Source organism: Schistocerca gregaria, chromosome 3 (genome assembly GCF_023897955.1).
Source record: "Schistocerca gregaria isolate iqSchGreg1 chromosome 3, iqSchGreg1.2, whole genome shotgun sequence".
NCBI lineage: Eukaryota > Metazoa > Arthropoda > Insecta > Orthoptera > Acrididae > Schistocerca > Schistocerca gregaria.
Genome location: NC_064922.1, coordinates 435,509,885 through 435,532,685, shown reverse-complemented (window position 1 = coordinate 435,532,685; position 22,801 = coordinate 435,509,885). Strand labels below are relative to the sequence as shown.

General features: G+C 41.1%; 1 protein-coding gene across 1 annotated transcript in view; it reads left to right on the top strand.

Annotated features, from left to right (window-relative positions):
• LOC126354276 (diuretic hormone receptor-like) overlaps window positions 1-22,801 on the top strand; it is a 553,188-nt gene that overhangs the window by 485,409 nt on the left and 44,978 nt on the right. Inside the window, exon 10 of the mRNA XM_050003816.1 lies at window positions 7,432-7,617. Within this exon, the coding sequence (XP_049859773.1) occupies window positions 7,432-7,617 (186 nt within the window). The remainder of the gene's footprint in view (window positions 1-7,431; window positions 7,618-22,801) is intronic.

The window sequence follows — 22,801 nt, the reverse complement described above, 5'->3', positions numbered from 1 at the left end:
CTAACATAAACAGTCACTACACACCTCCTCATTATTGTCATACTTTGCAATAGTGCCTATATGAAAGCGAATAGTGTCAAATCTGTTGATTTTCACTGTATGGGAACTGTAATTTGGCATGCGGGCCCCCTAGTTCCACATCGGGAACTATCGGCAGCAATCGGGAGATTTAGGGGCGTGGCGTGCAGATTTTTACCTGTTGCCAACTGTGCGGCGTAGACTGCATTTGTCGTCTGCTTTGTTGCCTGCTATGTCGGCCGCTGTTGCTGTCAGTGTATAGTAGGTGTGTTTTCAGTGCTTCGAAAATGAGTGATGATCCGGTTGCCGGCCCATCGCGGGAGTTACCGTCGACTCCACTTTGCAAAAAGAATCTGGCTATAAGGACCGGTTGTCGTAAAATGATGATGAACGTACTGCGATGATGAAAAAATATAAAAATCACTGTTGTACCTGATATGGCAGTCTTCCCTCAGAGCTGCGACGCACCCTGGGAAGAGGCTGCGTAGTACTGCAGGAGTTACAGAATTTGCCAGGAATCACATAGACTTCAGGAACTCCTGGCAAGAAGAAATTGGTTTCAGTTCTATTCCTATTAGAGAATACTTCAGAAAAGCTCCACATTTCGTTGTAATTAATGTAAAATGTGTACTCTTTTACTGATAGAGCCAGTAAAAAGACAGATGCTTATAGTAATGACTGATCGTACACTTTAACCCATTTCTGAAAATATTCAAATGCAATTTGACTCTTTCGGAGGGTCACATTACAGGTGACATGTCATCTGAAAGTCTTCGGACTCTTGCAAGCGCTTTTTTTCAGGCTGTCACTGAGGAAGACAGAAAAGGTTACTGCAAAAACGTACACCAGCTTGAGCAGAAGTACTGGAGGCATGGCGGTGTGATGGAAATAGCCACTGACAACCTCACTGTCAACGTCGGCACTTCAGATACCAATGACAAACCAGAGAAAACGATTGCGTACGAAAGTGAAACTGTTAGTGCAACGGAATTATCAGAAGGTTCAGCAAATTGGCCTGTTTCATTCTTGTTTTATTATACATTTGTGTTGAATGTTATTATAGCTTTGCTGAAATATGTGGCATCCAGTAAATTTAAAAAATAAACAGTAATTTAGTATCTTCCGTTTCTAGTGTCGTAAACTGCTCTTGTACCTACTTCTAATTCCGTATTTATTTTGATACGGTAACTGATAACGTAGGACGTTTATGTCTTTATTTAATATGTCAGTACAAACAGTGATCTCAATTTCGGTAGCACGAAGTATTTAACTGACGATTAACTCTGTTCTACACATAGCTGCTTTTGTGTGTGTTGCCTGCACTGCGCGCTTGCAGTACAAGTGGGTGGAGCTTGATCCCCTCCTCACCCCGTCTCTTCCCAAACAGCCATCGTGCTCGCTGCCCGCTTCCCGCACCTCTCGCTGGGAGACGTCAAGTAATAGTTCGTGTATAGTAACATAGTTTTTGAAACTTCCTGGCAGATTAAAACTGTGTCGGCCGGGGTGGCCGAGCGGTTCTATGCGCTACAGTCTGGAACCGCGCAACCACTACGGATGCAGGTTCGAATCCTGCCTCGGGCATGAGTGTGTGTGATGTCCTTAGTTTAGTTAGGTTTAAGTAGTTCTAACTTCTAGGGGACTGATGACCTCAGAAGTTAAGTCCCATTGTGCTCAGAGCCATTTGAGCCATTAAAAGTATGTGGTAGAGCACCTGCCCGGGAAAGGCAAAGGTTACGAGTTCGAGCCTCGGTCCGGCAGGCAGTTTTAATTTGCCAGGAAGTTTCATATCAGCGCCCACTCTGCTGCAGAGTGAAAATCTCATTCTGGAAGCATAGCTTTTGTAATGGGGAGTGTACGTAGTACTATAAAATATCGACAGTAACTGAAATATGACACCATATTTGTCTTTCTTCAGTTTCTTAAGGATCCTGGAAGTATGAAACGGTACGTTACACAACACTTCATGTACGATGCTCTTGTAACCTACAGATATTTCCTGAACGATATATATTTCTTTTAAGTACCCAAAATGGCTAGTTAACAGCAACAGATCTGACCTTTGCGGAAACAAGTCGTATATCGTCTTAACAACGTGAAGTTTTGTTTACTACACTTCCCGTCAAATCAGTACATGCGAAACATAGGAAAATTGTATGGAGTGAAATGTCTAACTATTTAATGTACAAAATAAGTATCACAACTGTAGATGAAGAGAAAATCACGCAGACGTGAAAAAAAAACTTCTTTCACAACACAGAAGAAACCAATAGCACCACTGTTACTACATCTGGCCCACAAACGGCAATAATATTAAAAACATTGGCTTTACTGAACTATTTGTGCACTGGAAAGTCGAGTGTAGTGTATGAATGTAAGAAGGAAGAGGCTTTCATAATAACAGTTAAGAATCGAAATATATGCTCCTCGTGCATTAAATATGTGTTTACATTCTCTTGATTTCAGTGATACAAGCCGTAGTCATAAACTTGGCAAAGTATTTCTTTATAAATGAGTCATCCTTTATGGCGGTGAATCAGTGAGATTCGTCTGCTTTAAAAATTTATTTCACGACTGTTCATGTCTCTCGGTAACCTACTAAAGCAGACTGCGCTTATAGCTTGAGAATCAAATTACTACATTACTGCCATAGAGCCTCCGTAGGCCTATGAAAGTATTACGATGAGTTAGCTGTACGTACGTGTGTTACAGGACAAACGCTTGCATTTCCTTGTCGTCCAGCTCTCCTTTGTTGTTCTGAACTTTCCTTCCCGGCTCGCTCCGTATCGTATTACGACAAAAAAAAAAAAAAAAAAATGAAACTTCCTGGCAGATTAAAACTGTGTGCCCGACCGAGACTCGAACTCGGACCTTTGCCTTTCGCGGGCAAGTGCTCTACCAACTGAGCTGCCGATGCACGACTCACGGCAGGTACTCACAGCTGTACTTCTGCCAGTATCCGTCTCCTACCTTCCAAACTTTACAGAAGCTCTTCTGCGAACCTTGCAGAACTAGCACTCCTGAAAGAAAGGATACTGCGGAGACATGGCTTAGCCACAGCCTGGGGGATGTTTCCAGAATGAGATTTTCACTCTGCAGCGGAGTGTGCGCTAATATTAAACAGTTTTAATCTGCCAGGAAGTTTCATATCAGCGCACACTCCGCTGCAGAGTGAAAATCTCATTCTGGAAAAAAAAAATGTTGCGTCGTTAATATGTATTATGATGGAGTGTATTACATCGACGACAAACTTTGTTTCTCGTCACAGAACTACATTTATCAACAAGTGTTAACAAGTCAGAGGTCCACCTCCAAAGAATAAACAGATAATCTCTTACGCGTTACAGGTATAACACAAGGACTAACGAAAGCCAAGAAGGAAAACCTCATCTGCTGATGATTTTATAATTATGTCAGTCACGAAAAAGTGCTTCGAAGGTCAGTTGAACGGAACAGATGCCATCTTGAAATTTTAAAATCAAAATCAGTAAAGTAAGGGTAATCATGCTTAGGTGACGGCCAACGGCGTGTACAAATTTTCGAATATGCATAACACTGTGCTGTCTGTAATAATGTTATTCTACTTTCCTACCTTCTTCAGTCCTAAACCATCATCAACGGCAGCTGTACAGCACACAAAAGCTGCCAATGTGACAATGCCAAACGAAATAAGGAAAGTGGCAAAAAACGTTAAAGCGATCGAAATACTCACGAAAATCATCACAGATGTATCACATGTCATTCATGCTATAATGTAAGTTCCCACAGGATACCACAATTGACGAGATAATATAAAATCAAAATTTGTAACAAGATAGAAATATGATGGCACATTGACACAAGGACAGCAAGTGACGTACAACATACAAGTCAATGAACTTCCAAGTCAAAAATGGCAGTCTTGTCCGAATCTAAAGAAGTGGCCATTAAATAATTATGTGATAATGAGAGTGTAATACTGAAGTATTAACAGTTGTACACTTGACTGAAATTATTTAAAAACACCAATAAAATAGTATATAAAGTAACAGAGAAGCAAGATTGATGAATGTAAGAATGCACAATATTTTAAAATTTCTTCAAAAACGTAAGCATCTAAAACACATGAACTCGGTCAAGACTGTTTGAACAGCGAGATAACTGATGATAGCCGAAGTAGAAATGATTCAAAAGCAGATTGGAAATAGAATGAAAAACTTTTATACAAAGCAAAATGTGTTAACACCGAATATAAATTGAAGTTGAGGAAGTCTTTTTTTGAAGATATTTGGCTCGGGTGTAGCCTTGTATGAAGGTCAAAGGCGGACGTACTACAGAAGAATACCGAAAATTAATTGGGTCGGTGGGACACCTCATCAACTGAACATGAGGTGACCAATTGTCTTGACTATCAGGATGTGACAGACTTCTCTAGAACGAAAGCGAGGGAAAGACATTTTGTCTGTACTCTTTTTTTATTTGTTGTATTTACATAATAAGGTAACTTTTTGTGTTTTATTAAATGCCATTGGCATAGTATCGTCATCTAATACGGCATGGCTGATGTCGTGGAAGTAGGTGTATTCCCATACCTTTCCCGTTTTACTTCCACAGAAACGTATTAGGCCTACACGAAAGAAGCAGCGGCCACACATTTCTTCTTGCCCCGGGCCTCCACATGGGTTAACGTGGCACTGGAGACATGAGTTACAAATTAATGAAATTCAGTATATTTGCCGCCATCTTTTTTTTACTGCTATATACTCCACACCTGAGGCTGTTTGTGGCTGGGAAACAGCTTCAGTTGAATTACAGTCTCGTGTCATGTGTAGATGGCTATTTTATGAAAGTTCCAGAGTAATATTTCAGTGTTTGTATATAATGACCGGAAAAACGCTGGATAAAGTTCATTGTCTAACAGTTGGTTATGTCGAAACAATGTATATTTTTATCTCAGACATAATTATGTTTCAAATGGCTCTGAGCACTATGGGACTTAACTTCTGAGATCATCAGTCCCCTATAACTTAGAACTACTTAAACCTAACTAACCTAAGAACAGCACACACATCCATGCCCGAGGCAGGATTCGAACCTGCGACCGTAGCGGTCGTGCGGTTCCAGACTGTAGCGCCTAGAACCGCTCGGCCTCCCCGGCCGGCCAGGCATAATTACTTCCAGAACGAGAGCATGCCCAAAAACAAGAACCGTTATGGGGTCCCGAACTATCCTTTGCCGACAGCCAGTTTCTCCATTAATAAATTATCACACGACGGTTTCGGACAGGCATGACTTCAGCAGCCGTGAATATTAGGTTTCGAAACAATAATATCTACTTTTAGTGTGGGCAGCTTTCCATGTGTGCTAACGAGCATGAGTGGATTTCTTTGCGAGTCTATCACTGTGAAATTTTCTTTGATGAATTTGCAGTAGTTATAGTTACGCACATGTAGGGGAGAGAGTGTTAAAATGAATTGGCAACACTCTTACCGAGTTTCTGTGAACCCTGGCCTCTCGCATTTCGACCTAAACATAATATCAAGTCTTTTCCTATTCGCGCATACGATGTATAAAATCACGGATGGACTCAGGTACGAATTTGTCCCGTGACCGTGCGCTATGTATATTCCACGTGCATAGCGTCAGGGAGACGTCGTATTTCATGTGCTTGTTACTCATTCAATGTCTTGGTATAAAAAGAGTTTGCGGAGATAATAGGAAAAGTATAAAATTTCATTGTACTGGATGCGTTAAGTAGCCGACTATATGGATCTTAATTAAAACAAAAATTGACAGATTGCATATAACATTTATTAGGTATATAACTATTTAAAATTTTCGCTTAAAAGTAAATAAAATGTACGTAGGATTTACTTTGACATTTCACAATACTCATTATCTTTCAGTCTATGTTTCCAGTCTTATTTACAGCAGGTCTATCTGTACTTCTAAAAGTCCAATTCCGTCTTACAAGAAAAATATACTCTTTGTGTAAATTCCATGATTACATCACTATTCTGCGTAAAATCGAAAATTTCGCTTTCCAGATATATTCTGGTTCCGCTTCTGCTCTCCGGTGGCAATTATTATGAACTCCTCGCCTGCTCTGATTCAGCACATTGTTCCTTGTGCTCGACTGCATTGTCTAATAACAGCACCTTTCGGCAATCCATGCCCACGCTCTTACATATCGAAGAAAAGTTATTAGAATCTTACAATATTTTTATAAGTTCATTCGTAACTCATTCTCGTTACGTTACCAAATACACTGCAGGAAATGAAAAAAGAGAGGAGTCCCAATAAGGGATTTCCTCTAATATTTAGCAACGAAATTTCCAGAACAGCAGTAAACAGAGTGAAAACAGTGTATTAAACTAGCGAACCGAGCAGATGCGAACTGAACTTAGTCTAATACACAGTGATTACATTTACATTACTTCTTTTAACTACTGAATATAATAAACCTGTATTTTCATCGAAAGAGGGTCATAGAACTCATTCTAGACATACGTTCAAAGCTCTAAACCTTACACCTCTTTCTCCTTAAGATTCCCCGTTAAAAGAAAATTTTAAAAACTTAAAAGCCTGAAAATTCTCCGATTGCATGTGATTAAATTTGCAGCCGCTACTAACCACCGAAATACCGGGTGGAAAATGACATTGTGCTAATCTGATTAGTCCATCATGCGTTACTTTGCTTCCACGGTATCAAAAATGCTTCACTTCGTCTAATACGTCGAGCCCAATTGTGGTGTAACGACCTGATCTTTTTTCGTTTTGTTTACAGTTCATTTTCTGCGCTCTTTCGACTGTTAACTTTATTCAACATTTGATATAATTATTCCTGACTTTTAGATTTATAACTGGGATTAAAAACAGGAAAAGGAAACTCAATGTGAAAGAGACAGAAAAGAAGTAATTAATTCCAGCCGCCGAGGGCATTGTGGCAATGCTACGGCGAGAGTAAGGAATTTGTGCCGGACCGAGACTCGAACGCTGATACTCAGCGCCTCTAGAACAATTGCTTCAAGTGCCTCGGCCATCCGGACACACTTCCTGTCAGACCAGACTCCCAGCTTCATGCTCGCCGCCCCACAACTGTTATAGAGAAGCGAAGCATCTGTTTTCTTGACCCGGTCCGACACAAATCTTCAACTCTCGGCATTGCATTGCCGCAATGTCCTGTGTGACTGGAAGTCATTATTTCTTTCCGACTCTCAGAAATCTCGATTCCTTTCCATTCCTTTCACGCTAGTTATTCGCTGCTCCATAGTGAGTGATGACTGTTCTGTCGGACATGTGCAATAGAGCAGACGTCACTGGTACCTACATGTTCCTGTCTTTCACCCAGGATAGCGCACCCGTGTGTTGATATGTGGCACGTCACAGATCGTAATTCAACAGATTGTTTGCACAGTGCTCGATGCCTGTTCATAGGTGCTGATCACGAAGCTGCGGTCGGCGAACACGGTGGAGACGCAGCAGTACCGGAAGGCCAGCAAGGCGCTGCTGGTGCTGATCCCGCTGCTCGGCATCACCTACATCCTGGTCATCGCTGGCCCGAGGGAGGGCCTCTCATCTGACGGCTACATCTACGTCAGGGCCATCCTCATCTCCACTCAGGTGCGGTTCCTGGTTCCTCCTGCTCGCTCTGACCTCCGTTTACCACTGTTTCTGCAACGCTGCCTTGACTCTACCCCCAGGTGTGCTATTATAAGAAAATTATATGCACTGGGCGTTACTATGCAGTGGTTCCACATGATATGGAAAATGCTCAGAAACAATAGCAACTCTTTGACCTCTTTGTACACTGAAGTGACAAAAGTCATGGTACAGCTACACTACTGGCCATTAAAAGTGCTACACCAAAAAGAAATGCAGATGATAAACGGGTATTCATTGGAGAAATATATTATACAAAAACTGTCATTTGATTCCATTTTCACGCAATTTGGGTGCATAGATCCTGAGAAATCAGTACCCGCCTCTGGCCGTAATAACGGCCTTCATACGCCTGGGCATTGACTCAAACAGAGCTTTGATGTCATGTACAGGTACAGCTGCCCAAGCATCTTCAACATGATACCACAGTTCGTCAAGAGTAGTGACTGGCTTATTGTGACGAGCCAGTTGCTCGGCCTCCATTGACCAGACGCTTTCAATTGATGGGAGATCTGGAGAATGTGCAGGCCAGGGCAGCAGTGGAACATTTTCTTTCTCCATAAAGGCCCGTACAGGGCCGCAACATGCGGTCGTGCATAATCCTGCTGAAATGCGGGGTTTCGAAGGGATGGAATGAAGGGTAGAGCCTCGGGTCGTAACACATCTGAAATGTTACGTCCACTCTTCAAAGTGCTGTCAATGCGAACAAGAGGTGACCGAGACGTGTAACCAATGGCACTCCATACCATGACGGCTGATGATACGCCAGTATGGCAATGGCGAATACACACTTCCAATGTGCGTTCACCGCGATGTCACCAAACACGGATGCGACCATCATGATGCTGTAAACAGAACCTGGATTCATCCGAAAAAAAAATGACGTTTCGCCCATCCGTGCACGCAGGTTCGTCGTTGAGTACACCATCGCAGGCGCTCCTACCTGTGATGCAGCGTCAATGGTAACCACAGCCATGGTCTCCGAGCTGAGAGTCCATGCTGCTGCAAACGTCGTCTAACTATTCGTGCAGATGGTTGTTGTCTTGCGAACGTCCCCATCTGTTGACTCAGGGATCGAGACGTGGCTGCACGATCCATTACAGCCATGGGGATAAGATGCCTGTCATCTCGACTGTTAGTGATACGAGGCCGTTGGGATCCAGCACGGCGTTCCGTATTACCCTCCTGAACCCAATGATTCCATATTCTGCTAACAGTCATTGGATCTCGACCAACGCGACCAGCAATGTCGCAATACGATAAACCGCAATCGCGATAGGCTACAATCCAACCTTTATCAAAGTCGTAAACGTAATGGTACGCATTTCTCCTCCTTACAAGAGGCATCACAACAACGTTTCACCAGGCGACGCCGGTCAACTGCTGTTTGTGTATGAGAAATCGATTGGAAAGTTTCCTCATGTCAGCAAGTTGTAGGTGTCGCCACCGGCGCCAACCTTGCGTAAATGCTCTGAAAAGCTAATCATTTGCATATCACAACATCTTCTTACTGTCGGTAAAATTTCGCGTCTGTAGTATGGCATCTTCGTGGTGTAACAATTTTAATGGACAGTAATGCATATTTACCAGTGGTGCAGAAAAATTGTATTGGTCAGGTACTATGCAGCAAGATCTTAATCAGACATTCAATAATAGCTGCCACGTAAGTATCATCTGTAGACAAGTAGACACGCCACTCTTTCGTGATTTTGTAATCTTAATGTGTTCATTGATCTAGGCAATTGGATGAACTACTTTCTAGTTTAACAGCTGCCACATCGCACACGGTTGGTATTTCTCGCTTGTAATCAAAAAATGGTTCAAATGGCTCTGAGCACTATGGGACTCAACTGCTGTGGTTATTAGTCCCCTAGAACTTAGAACTACTTAAACCTAACTAACCTAAGGACATCACACACATCCATGCCCGAGGCAGGATTCGAACCTGCGACCGTAGCAGCTTGTAATCCACAATTTATATAGTGATTCGTCTCACAAATCATGAAGTTATACTACTCGCGTTTTTGGTTACATTTTAAGTTATTGTATTCATCCAAGTATCTCTCACGATGGTGGGATAGGCCTACAACGTTGGTTGTCAAATACACACACACACACACACACACACACACACACACACACACACACACACACAGGCTCACTTACACTACTATAAAAAATTGAACATGGGTTGTTGTCCTTATAGTTCCAGATATTGCGAAAGTGTAGGCGCTACACTGTGCAACCGCTCGACCGCTACGGTCGCAGGTTCGAATCCTGCCTTGGGCATGGATGTGTGTGATGTCCTTAGGTTAGTTAGGTTTAAATAGTTCTAAGTTCTAGGGTACTGATGACCTCAGAAGGTAAGTTCCATAGTGCTCAGAGCCATTTGAACTACCTGCCGATCATTGTTTGGACTTTATTCAGTAATAAAATGAAAATACTCTTAAGTCGGATGGAATGCAGATAGCAATTACCCAACAATAACTGTGACAGAATACTTGTATTTTTGGCGCAGTGGTTAGCACACTGGACTCGCATTCGGGAGGACGACGGTTCAATCCCGCGTCCGGCCATCCTGATTTAGGCTTTCCGTGATTTCCCTAAATCGGTCCAGGCAAATTCCGGGATGGTTCCTTTCAAAGGGCACGGCCGACTTCCTCCCCCATCCGCCCCTAATCCGATGAGACCGATGACCTCGCTGTCTGGTCTCCTCCCCCAAAAACCCACCAACCAACTTGTATTTCGAAATGCAGCCACAGTGGCGCTTTAGAGAAAGGAAAGTGGCGTAGCAATGTACAAGCAAATTGAACTTTTTGTGGGGCGAAAAAAGGTGTGTCTCTGAAGTTGCGCCACTGGGCGTTCACACGTGCAACTGCCGTGCAGCTAAAGTATTGCTTAACGGACTAGGTGCAATCGCAAGATATGGAATGCCCATCTTCTGGCAGCGGTGAAGGTGGGCCGCCAGTGTTCCACCAGCCTAGAGTGAAGGGGCAGCTGCTCTCAGAATTTCCTGCTCCAAGAAAAATTTAGCTACAAGGCGCAAACTTATTACTTAGTAAAGACTCCAGGGATATGCAGTTCAACTGCTAACAGAAGATGGGTCTTCAGCAATTACTTCCGTTACGCTGATGATTTTCCATACTCGTTCATTTTATCAGTGGTGGAAATTAGTACCACATACAAGGCAGTCATACAAGTGGCGGATGAAGCCTGATGCGCAGCGCGCTTGCGAGAAAGTGAGTTTTCGAAAAGAACCGGCACGTCGGATTAATGACTGATGGTCTGCAATACTGCTCAACGTGAGTTTCGTCTTTAGGTGGTTTTCGAGGCTCGTCCAGGAACATGCTGGCCTAGACCCCAATTTCGGTTTCACAAGATGTGATTTCTGTTGTGGTCTTCAGTCCAAATTCTGGTTTGATGCAGCTCTGTCTTGATGCGATCCTCTTCATCTCCGAATAACTACTGCAAACTACGTCTTTCTAAATCTGCTTCCTGTATTCATACCCAGGTCTCGCTCTTCAACTTTTACCATCCACAATTCAGTCCAATCCCTTGATATCTCATAATGTGTCCTATCAACTGATCCCTTCTTTTGGTCAAGTTCTGCCACAAATTCCTTGTCTCCCCAGTTTTGTTCAGTACACCCTCATTATTTACGTCATCGACCCCCTCTAACCTTCAGCACTGTTTTGTAGCACCACATTTCGAAAGCTTCTATTCTCTTTTTATGTAAACTGTTTATCGTCCATGTTTCACTTCCATACATGGCTACACTCCCAACAAATACCTTCAGAAAAGACTTCATAACGCTTAAATTTTTATTCGATGTTAACAGATTTCTGTTCTTCAGAAATGCCTTTCTTGCCATTGCGAGATTACATTTTACAACTTCTCTACTTTGAACATCATCAGTTATTTTTCTGCCCAAATAGCAGAACTCATCTACTACTTTAACTGTATCATTTGCTAATCTACCTCTCTTATCATCACCTGTTTTAATTCGACTATATTTCTTTATTGATGTTTCGCTTTTTTAGTTGTTCACCTTATATCCTGCTTTCAAGACACTGTCATTCCGTTCAACTGCTCTTCCAAGTCCTTTAATGTCTCTCACAGAATTTAAATGTCATTGGCAAACCTTGAAGTTTTTATTTCTTCTCTAAGCAGATACGCTGACCGCCATTCCATCTGGATACACTGGTCATTGCAACTCCACTGACTATCCTAGCACGCCTCGAGTCACACCCAAATTTTCAACTTATCCACACACCACAAATTTAGCCCCCTTTGCCCATTTTCCTCTTCACTCGCATCATTATGGTGCTAGTAATGATGTTGATGGGCAAGGGGCACTACCGTTCTAGTGTGTGGATAAATTGAGAATTTGCGTCTGATAGGAGGTGTGGTAGGGTAGTCCGTGCATTTGCAATGACCTCTGTGCTTGGCGACTCAGTGGTCAGAGCATCTGCTTAGTAAGCAGGAGACTCAGCTTGGAAACCCAGTTTGCCACGAATTTTCAGCTTTCCCATTGATTTCAGGCAATGCTCTCTCACAGCCAAGGTATTTGGGAACTAAAGACAACATAGTTTTGTGAAGCGGTTTTATGCAATTTCGAGAGCCTGTATATGAAGAAGACGATGTAGAGAGCATGAAAACCATCAAGAGCCAGTCGAAATGCTCACATTATTTAAAAAGTGAGGTCGTGACTGCTAACCGAAAGAAGTTATTTTGTATATGACACCATCAAGACAGATCAATAAAAATAAACGTTTTACGTATTATTAACACATAAACCGACCAAGAAGTGAAATTCTTTGTGTGTCAAGTGTGTTGTGTAAGAGTGGCATAACATTGTATTCGACCTGCTAAACGTTTTCAAACACACTGAAATGGGTTCAGGCTTGGATACAAATGCACTTTTCATATTTCCAAACATCCTGTATATGGATGACATTGATACTGATTTTAGCAGAACTAAGATGATTTTTTCACTAGGTAATACAGACAGTTTCGACATAGCTACAGTTCTCAAATGTATTTTTTCATTCGCTACCAGAGATAAGCAGTCATACTTGCATATTACTATAAGCAATATTTTTATTTTTTTTATGTATGCTGATATACTCTATCTCAAGAAACATACACTAGGCAAAAATTTAGGGGTTCATATTTATCAAAGAACACACATAAAATAATGTGTGAGCGTTGCTTCACATCAGCAATGACGTGTTCCATTTTGAGCGCGGTTTTCATTCTTTGTGGTGAAATTTTTTTGTCAAGTAGTTCAGTTCCATCAGTATTTTTGGCATTGGTCACTGTAATTTCCGCATTAACTGTACTTTAAGAAGTAATTTAGTAAATAGAGACTGGCTTAATTTATTCATTGCATTGCTTCTTCTTCTTATGAACTGTGGAATAATATTCTTTGTTGTAGAAGTAACAGTTTACAGTACTTTTTGTCTCCACAGGTGGTTAATGACATAAGAGGAAAGTGACTACTATGCACGTATTAACGTTACGTTTTTTTCATTCAACTGTAACCCACATGACGCTGCTGTTTGCACTGATGAACCTAGAGAATCTACCATGCAGTTACATTATCAGAAGTGGGTTCGTTTGTTTAGCATGCATCCATAATACAGACTCATCATCCAGCCAGAATCTCTACAAAGTGCTTGCAGGAGCACTTCCTCCTCCTCCTCCTCCTCCTCCTCCTCCTCCTTCTCTTCTTCTTCTTCCTCTGAATATCCACCATGGAAACGTCTGTAAACACAGAATACTAACTGCCAAAGCAAGCCCTTATATACAATATAGCACATGGATTGTGGTGATGCTAGTCCACTTCCACTCCACTGTTTGTGTGTGTGTGTGTGTGTGTGTGTGTGTGTGTGTGTGTGTGTGTGTGTGTGTGTGTGTGAGTGTGTGTCAGGGACTGTATTTCACGGGTAGTCCCAACACTCTCTCGGTCTTAACGAGGGTGACTGCATCTCCTAGCCAGATACAGACCTAAAGAAGGTAGATGGTTATCTGGGTCTTATCCCAGACCTAACACAAGTAGACTCACCTCTGAATCCTACCTCAGATCTCCGATGATGGGTATGAAGAAAGATTTTACAAGAACAAAGATAAAGCTGTATATAAAATAGCTGAAACCAACACACTCAAGTACAGTGCATTTCTATGTAATGTATTCCACCTCCATCAAGGTCCATGTTATTTAGTGCCTAGGAGGGCTAGCTTTGACAGTTAGCGTTGAGTTTTTTATGGATATACCTGGGCGAACAATTGGAGGAAGAACTGCACCTACAAGTACATCATGGATGCTCTGGCTGGGGGGGGGGATCTGTATTATGGCTGGATGCTAAGGAAACCAAACCACATCTAGTAGAATAGTTAAGTGGTAAATCATCAAGATTCATCTCTGCGAGAGAAACCACAACCATAAAGGGATATAAGGATGTATAGGAGCCATAGCTAACTACTGGTAATGTCCTAGATTGTTAAGCAAAAAACAGGATACTTCGATTACAGTACCAGAACTGCTGGTAACAGATACATCTAAACTCATTGAAGAAATTGGTTTCCATTCACCTAACCAGCTTGGATGTAATGACTAGCCTGTAGTGGTCACACTCTTTTCGTCTTGACACTCCCATGACTAATACTATTGCTTGGTGTTTGCTGGACTCAAAGTCAGTTATCATAGTTTGAGTCACTTTTTTCGGCTGTGGACCATGGTTGCGTCAGTAGTGGCAAATTGACTGCTTTCGACATAACATTGACTAATTTCAGCATAAAGTTTGCTTATTTCCATAATAAACTGGTTGATTTCGATATACAATTGAATGATTTTAGTACATAATTCGTTGATTTCGACACAAAATTGACTGGTCTGAAAATAAAGCTAACTCATTTTGGAAGAGAGTGATGAAATGACAATGTTACAGCGGAACTGTAGCAAACTGATCTGCTGGCTGTAAAACCTTTGGTATGAAATGCAATGATAAATGGAAGACTTTTCTTAAAAACGTAAGTCAGCATCAGCCTTTCTTCGTAAATGGAGTCATTACTTATTTTATAAGTGTAGGAATCAGTGGCATGACAGCAATACTCTCCAAATAATATAATGGAGAATGGCTTACTGGATTATTGTTAGTATGTTTTAAATGTGGTACATAGCCCAGAATATGGACCAGTGATCCAGAACACTACATATTAATGAGGTGCTTCAGCATTCAGCAAATGATTTCTGTAAGGGATCACAGTCATCGAAGACATTGGAAATAGACCGGAACTATGCGGTAGACTTCGGTTTACTGCACAAGTATTCAATGTAGCTGTCAATCTAAAATGTAAGTGGGGATGACCTCACTTTAATAAATATTTTATGGAGATGCTAAAGAAACTCCAGTGGCAGACACTAGAATGAGTTCCGTGGAGAATTGTGTAAGATCCAGCTTCTTCCCACAAATGTCTTACAAAATGACCACAAAGAGAAAATACCAGAAACTGGGATTATTTCTACACTTTATTCTTGAATGGAGGAAGGATGATGCTTACACAGTGGAAGCACTAACCACCATATACCACGTAATGGCATGCAGGTGTTACACATGTAACAGAATTTTTTAGGAAAGGAAGTTTGTGCTGCATTTTATTATGTATGTGGTAAAGTCTCTAAATTCATCTCTGTGAGACAGGGTGTCAATTTAAAAATACCATCTTTCCTAAATGGAAACAATAATGTGACAGTAAATAACATAGAATGTTATGCTAGACTTACTTGAAACAATTAAAATGCGCACAATACCACTTGCTGCTCAATGTGTGCCTTAGTGATATGTAAAATGTTTACGTTAATGGACCTGCTGCAGTGGGTTTGTTTATAAAATAACTCTCTTCTGCTACCAGTTATGCGCATTCCACATTATCTTCCTCAAATATAAGTCTTAAGAATTTTCCTATCTTCGTTAGAACTACATTGTCTTTCACCCACGAAATCACACTTAAGTCCTTTCTGAACATATGTAGCTTACATAGAGCTACAGATGATATAAGTTGTGGATGAAGGTGAGCTTGTCAACGGAGTGGTTTAATTTTTTTTAACAAAGTAAAGTAATGAAATACCACGATGTAGAGATGACAAAACAGCAAGGGAAGGCATATAAGGCATATGCAGATGTCAGAAACCAATCAAAATAGTTCTCAGGCTGACCTGTGCAGGAGACTGTGCATCTCAGCCTTACAAAACCCTATCTTCTTGTCCATGATGAGCAGCAGGGTACACGTTTAAATAATATGTAAATATATTATTCTCTTTATGCACATTAGCACTTTAAGAAGATAAACTGATCGACAGAACTGAGTCAAGACAAACATATGAAAAATAGAGCACTTCATTCTGTCATCCAAGACCATGGTTTTCCATATGGAGGAAAAATGCCTGAGCCCTTGGCACTGATGAGGGGTGGTGTGTGGTAGGGGACTGCAGCCTCCATGAGGGATGAGGAGGAGGAATGTGTTTTCATTGTTGGGATTCCTTTCCTCTGTCCTCCAGACACATGATAGCACTTGATGTGAGCAGTGAAGGGCCAGCCGCTGTGGCTTGCATTGCTTTGCACAGCAAGCACCGCCTTTAGTGGCCTAACCCACCACCTGTTGCGTGCTTGTTTAAATTAATACTACTCTGACATACTGCCATACATAGGTCAGCATCCTGTGTTCAGAGTACTAAAAGAATTATTGTTTAATCTAATAGCATTCTGCAACGTGTCCACTGGGACTATAAACATACACAAGAGACCTTACATCACTTGCCAATTACTCTCCATGAGTCGAAACCAAGATACTACTCGTTCATTTAAAAGAGAAAAAAATATGGAAACTTTTGAAGCGTTGATAAGTATACAGTAATTCCAGTAGTGGAAGGTGCCACCGAATTTACATGTCAGAAATGTCAGAATTTTTGTCTCGAATGCAATAGGAGTTTTTCTTACCTATTGCTTTCCAAGGAAAAAAACTGAGAAACGACAATTGATCCACAGGTCTTATGGATTAAACGCACAGCAAAAAGATAGAGATGTGTATTGGAAACGTATCTGTGATGTGTTCACCGAAAAGTTTATGTTTTTCGCAGTACATGACTGATAACTGAATATGTAACTATCCTTTCGACAGAAACTGTATGAGCAAGATACAAGCTCTACACATGAGGGTGTATTGCTAAGTGCGACTGGGGGAGCTCTGACTTGGGTTCCTCCTCTATGAGCTGCAGCCAGCTGCGGCCACTGCTGCAGCATATGCAGTAGTGCAAGACATGTTATTAACGTTTTTGGAAACATGTGAAACATTCATGTAATGGTTTAAACATTAATTAAAGCACATCTTACCTCTATTAGTGTTAAATACACAAATTATAGTGATAAACAAGAGACTCTTCTATAGGGGACATGGCTTAAAGTGACAGGTTATAAATCATTGCATCAGGGTCATAAATGACAGGTTTTAGAATATCTCCATTACAAACATCTATGACTTGTAGAGGGGAGTAAATACATAACATTCCAAAAGGGGACTTATGTAAGGCAATGTGCAGTTTCCAGGCTACAGCCATTTGAAAACATGTTTGCTGGGTAGGTATGCAGCGGGGTAGTCATGGTGGTGAATGGTTACGTCAGATCATCTAATGTTATTTTATATCTAACCTACCTCTCTGACATGATTTGAACCTCATCCACATGCCTATGAGTGTTAGTGGTACATGGGGCAGAATACGCCAACATTATCCTTCTGAATGACGAAGCTCACAGTAATGGAAGAGCTGCTCCTCACTTTAAGATCGTTCTGCATAATGTCCCACTCCATCCCCTACCCTGAAGAAAGAGCTTTGAGAAAGGATACCTTCACCATCAGCAGGCACGACCGTGGTGCTCCAGGGAGACACTGCTCCCTGAACTGGAAGAGGCCGTACTGCTTTATATTGAAGAGAACTTATCCAAGAATGCACAAGTAGTTTTGTTGCTTATTAATGAGTGGAACTGTAAAACAAGTGATTAATTAATCAGGTAATTGTAAAAATGGTCGCATTACCAACATGTTTTCAAATGTTTCTAGTATGGAAAAGATGTATTTTAGGACACTGGTTCTAATTAAAAATATCTACTCACTTCCCTTTACAAGCCGTAGAGGTTTCTAATGGGAATTTCTGAACACTCTGCACATTCAGAAGCTAATACATTAGATAATAAAAAAAACATAGGAAATCGGGCGACCAAGTAGCTTGAGCTCATATGCTTCAGCCAATAGGACAATGCCCCATTTCCCAATTTGAATGTCCCACCACTAATATGTATGGTATTTATGATAGAATGCAGGATTGTGAGATGAGAGGATGTTAGAGGGAGGGAGGGTGTTGACTTTTATCTTGACCTTGACCTTAGCCTATGCAGGAGATCTAGCAACGATGCAGCCAGCACCAGCTCTCTCTTTTCCTCAGTACTTAGAATATCTTTTTGGAAGGTAGTTGTCTGCTCAAAAAGGTTTCAAATCTCTCTAAGCACTATGGGACTTAACATCTGAGGTCATCAGTTGCCTAGACTTAAAACTGCCTAAACCTAACTAACCTAGGAACATCCCACCCATCTATGCCCGAGGCAGGATTCAAACCCGCGACCGTTACAGCAGCGCGGTTCCGGACTGAAGTGCCTAGAACCACTCGGGCACAGCTGCTGGCTGTTTGTCTGCAGTGTGGCTTTGCACAGACGCGTAATTTGCAAGGTGATCATTGCAGAGAAGAATGGGAAGAAGTTTTTGGACCAGTGGCTTACAGATGGGTGGTGAAGATTAGAGTGGAAGATCAAACAACTAATGAAGAGATCTAGAAGCGAATAGGGGAAAATTAAATTTGTAGCATAGCGTGACTAAAATTAGCGATCGGTAGATAGGACGCTTCCTGGGGCATCAAATTAAGGTCGCTTACATAATGGATCGGAGTGTCAGGAATAGAGAGCAAAAATGCACAGGAAAACTAAGCCTTGGCAAGCAGGTTTAAATGGATGTAGTTTGCAGTAGTCATACAGATATGAAGGGATCTGTACAGAATAATCTTAGGTAGGAAGCTGCATAAACTAGTCTTTGGACTGAAGCCCACAGCAACAATTAATTAAGGGAACGCTGTTTACTGTATGGTTAAAGGTCAAGATAATCTAGATCTGGTGCAATTAATATAATCTTTAGGATGCTAGGCATAGTACACCTTCATACGCTTAAATGACCTGATCCCCTAGTAAGATTATGAGAGACATTATTATCAAATACGGTAAACTGTACATGGTATACATGTAATACTGTGAATTGTACATTGCGGTAGGAAATTAAAGTTACTAAATCCTCGCATTTCATTGAACTTATGGTTAGCTAACGTGATTATGAGTCTAACTGAAATGCGTTATACACATAAAAGCTATGATTGTTCCGGCATATACAGTTGTAAGACGCGAAAGTCACAATACGGACCACACAAGAGTACACGACATGTAGTGCGGTAATTGGAATCCAACGTCTTTTTAGTTCTGCATTTAAGCAGTACTTTTACTGTCGTCGCTTCCCTAAACATGCTTCGTGTTTAAATGAACATGTTCGCTCACAAATTTTTGCAAGAAGCTGAAGATGTGAGCGTTGCTCCTCCTTCGCTTAGAAAGGGACTACGACTTTTTCTCATCACTGACTTAGTTGAGACATATGGCATACGCAGACCATGGGCAGAAATGAAAGTGACGTAGGTGGGGGCTTCAGAAGAGTGTAGCGTTTAGAGAAAGATGGGTTTCTGGCGCGGGTCAGGTGGCGTAGTTTCCAGGCGGCGGTTGACGCTGCAGAAAGATTACAGAACAATACTCCGAGGGTCGCCGGTACGAGTCCACATAAGAAAACTTGTTTTTCATTTCTAATTTTTGCGTTCCTTACACTGCAGATAAACTGAAAATATCTTATTTATCAACTCCTCCGTTACTTCTTGGTCGAACAGTTCCATACTTCCGGTTGAATGACTAGTACACTGGTTTTGTTCCACTCGTGTATGCTTATTTGTAAATAGTTTTCGACTTACTGGGTCATGTTCAGGAAACAACTGCATAGCGTCTACAAGGGACTCGAGATCTCAGTTAGCCAACATTTAAATTGTACAAATGGCTCTGAGCACTATGAGACTTGACATCTGAGGTCATCAGTCCCCTAAAACGTAGAACTACTTAAACCTAACTAACCTAAGGACATCACACACATCCATTACCGAGGCAGGATTCGAACCTGTGACCGTAGCTGTCGCGCGGTTCCAGACTGAAGCGCCTAGAACTTCTCGGCTACACCGGCCATCTAGCCAACATTTACCTCTGGTTACTTAAGAACAAGTGTTCCTTATAGAAGCTGGTCAGTAGTCTCATGAAGATATCCCAGCAAGTCGAACACTAGCTAGAAATAAACAAATATCAATACAACAAGAACCGTTTACTTGTTATTCAACCTTAAAAGAAAAGAACTGAAATAATGTTGAGTTTATTGTATTGATTAAACTTTTCGTATAAGGTATGAAAAGGAAAAGCGAAGGATAGTTTGAGGAAGCAGAGGATAGCTTGAAACTGCAAAAAATGTGCAGGAAACTATTTTACGGCGTGTACAAGAACTTAAAATACAAAATTAGGTACTTTTATGATTTGGCAGCAGATGTTACACGAGTGCAGGGACGATACTTATAATAAAAGCAGGGCCGGAGTAATTTTCTCATGTGGCACACGTCACATATGCCATATTTTATAACTACATGGTTACCTCAAAGTTTCTTGGCTTCTGTTAATAAAACGTTCTCTTTGTTGCACAGTTTGGCAGAAAACCATGCGTAACGCATCTTTTCGCCGCATATCGGCAAGGAGAGCGGGTGATGTGCAATGGAATGTGTTTTGTTACAGTCTTCACGGGATTTGATTTCGTTTCCTCTCTCGATGAGGTAAGAGTAGTTTTGAAGGTTTCTGATCAAATTCTTTACCTGTCGATAAAATTAGACACCGTAGGTTTGCACTAGCGGGGTGCATTTGGTAGGGAATCACTTTAATACTGCTCCCGCTTTGGCCACATCCATTTCTTTGAAATCTCTGCATATACCATAAATTTGGAACAAATCGGTGATGACGAGTAGGCACGGTCCCATTGTTAGTTCACACACTGATTCTACAGAGCAGCATCGCTCGGATCTCTATCACTGTCACTCTATCGCATGTTGCTACGCGATCCTCCTTGCTATGAAATCACAGCGTCGGTGCTGAGTTCAGCGTTGACTTCCTGCCGGTTATTAATTTTACATAGTTTCATCCTGGTATGCGCTGTGAAATGTCAATACCGCCCACGGAGTTATTCCAGACACGGTGACAACAGCGCTCTAATAGAAGAGGCAGCGGATTCCGATAGTTAGTAGCATAGCGCTGTCAAATTAACTTACAGTCATTACGCTTCTATCATTTAGCTACGTCAGAATAAGAAGCAAAGGTCATTGAAGACAAACCATATTGTACATTTCTGAACATAAACACACTGTTATTCCAGTATTAACTGTGTGCTTCATGCTGTTACACTAAGATGGGATTCTGAAAAAATAATATTAGGAATGAGATTTAATCAAACACTTACTGTTTGTCTTTTATACTTGGATTTTTCTGTACAAAGGGAGAAAGAGTAAAAGAAATAGAAGTGAAAGAAATCAACCAATCTTGGTGACACAGTGAAGAAGGAGGTAGGAGCATAGTTACGCCCTCATGAAGACACCGTGGGTAGGCTTTACCATAGTGACTAATCGGATGGCTCGTTTTACACACATTGACAGCTTACTTCCCTTACGCTACATACTCAGTTCTGTGATTCAATCTAAAGACCTCGATGTGGAGGACATGTAAAATACTGCATTGTGCTTATTTCCTTTTAAACAAGGAAGTAGAAAACAGGAGACATAAATAAGACTGAAGATAGGTGTCCTGTTGTGGATTGTTCCTGGCTGACTGCAAACACTTTTTGTTGTTTTTATACCAATTCTCATTGCATCCCTACTCCACTTATCAGTTTATGGTCACATAGCCCCCTTACAAGTATCGCTCTGCCTGTGTCAAGCAGTTCTTCCCTGACTCATACCCATGATTGAAAGCATACATAACCCGTTATTTCTTAACCGATGTGCTGCCTTACGTCTTGTGCTAAGTATTAAGAACAGTTCTCATCTCAGATTCAAGTAACTTTTTTTATCAGTTTCCTGTAACAACATATTAAGGGTACATGTAATTTACTCTCCACCACGTTGTGGAAAACCAGTATATTACAGAAGAAAAGGACATGAAGTTTTGCTCGAGCGAAATTATGAAGTACAAGCACAGCGAAAAATCTTGAACTATTTCAAAAAGCAGTTGCGTTTAGAAACAGTGATAATACTCCATTATGACATGTATTAATATAGTTAAATGAATAAATAAAAATGAGAACGTTAGCCGGTGGAGAGCGTCATAAAGCAAAATGTGCTGCCCGAACTCATTTGCTCAAAGTAACCGTTGTGGCAGGTAACTGGGCCACAGTGGAAAAGGGTGAAACGATTGATTCAGTAGAGAAAACATTAGAATTTTACTCATTTATTTTAAAATTACTAAGTCGCATCAAATTGATCACTGAGAACCCAGAAACAACACTCAATATAGTTATCAGCCAGCGTGAATACTTTCCACGAAATTATTTCCTGAACGAAGCGAATATTTAAAAAACAATATTTACAGTTTAACATCTAAGAAACTGAAACGTACGCACATCTTTCAATTACTGTTCTTCCTCAGAAATGCCAGCTACTTTAATCTCACTTAAACCAGCAATCAACTGCCTCCTTTCCACACTTACTCACAAGGCAAAATAAGCATAACCAAATCAACTATTAAATCTTTGAATTTCCGAGAATATGAAAGTGACTATACAAATTTTGTAACGACCTATAGCAGACTCAACTATGAACAGTTGATCTTAATGCTTGACCTTAATGCTCACTAACGTTAATTTTAATACACTTAGAAGTAGAACGTTGTTTCCCTTTCAGTAACGTTTGCTTGTATCATAACCATTGCTCCAG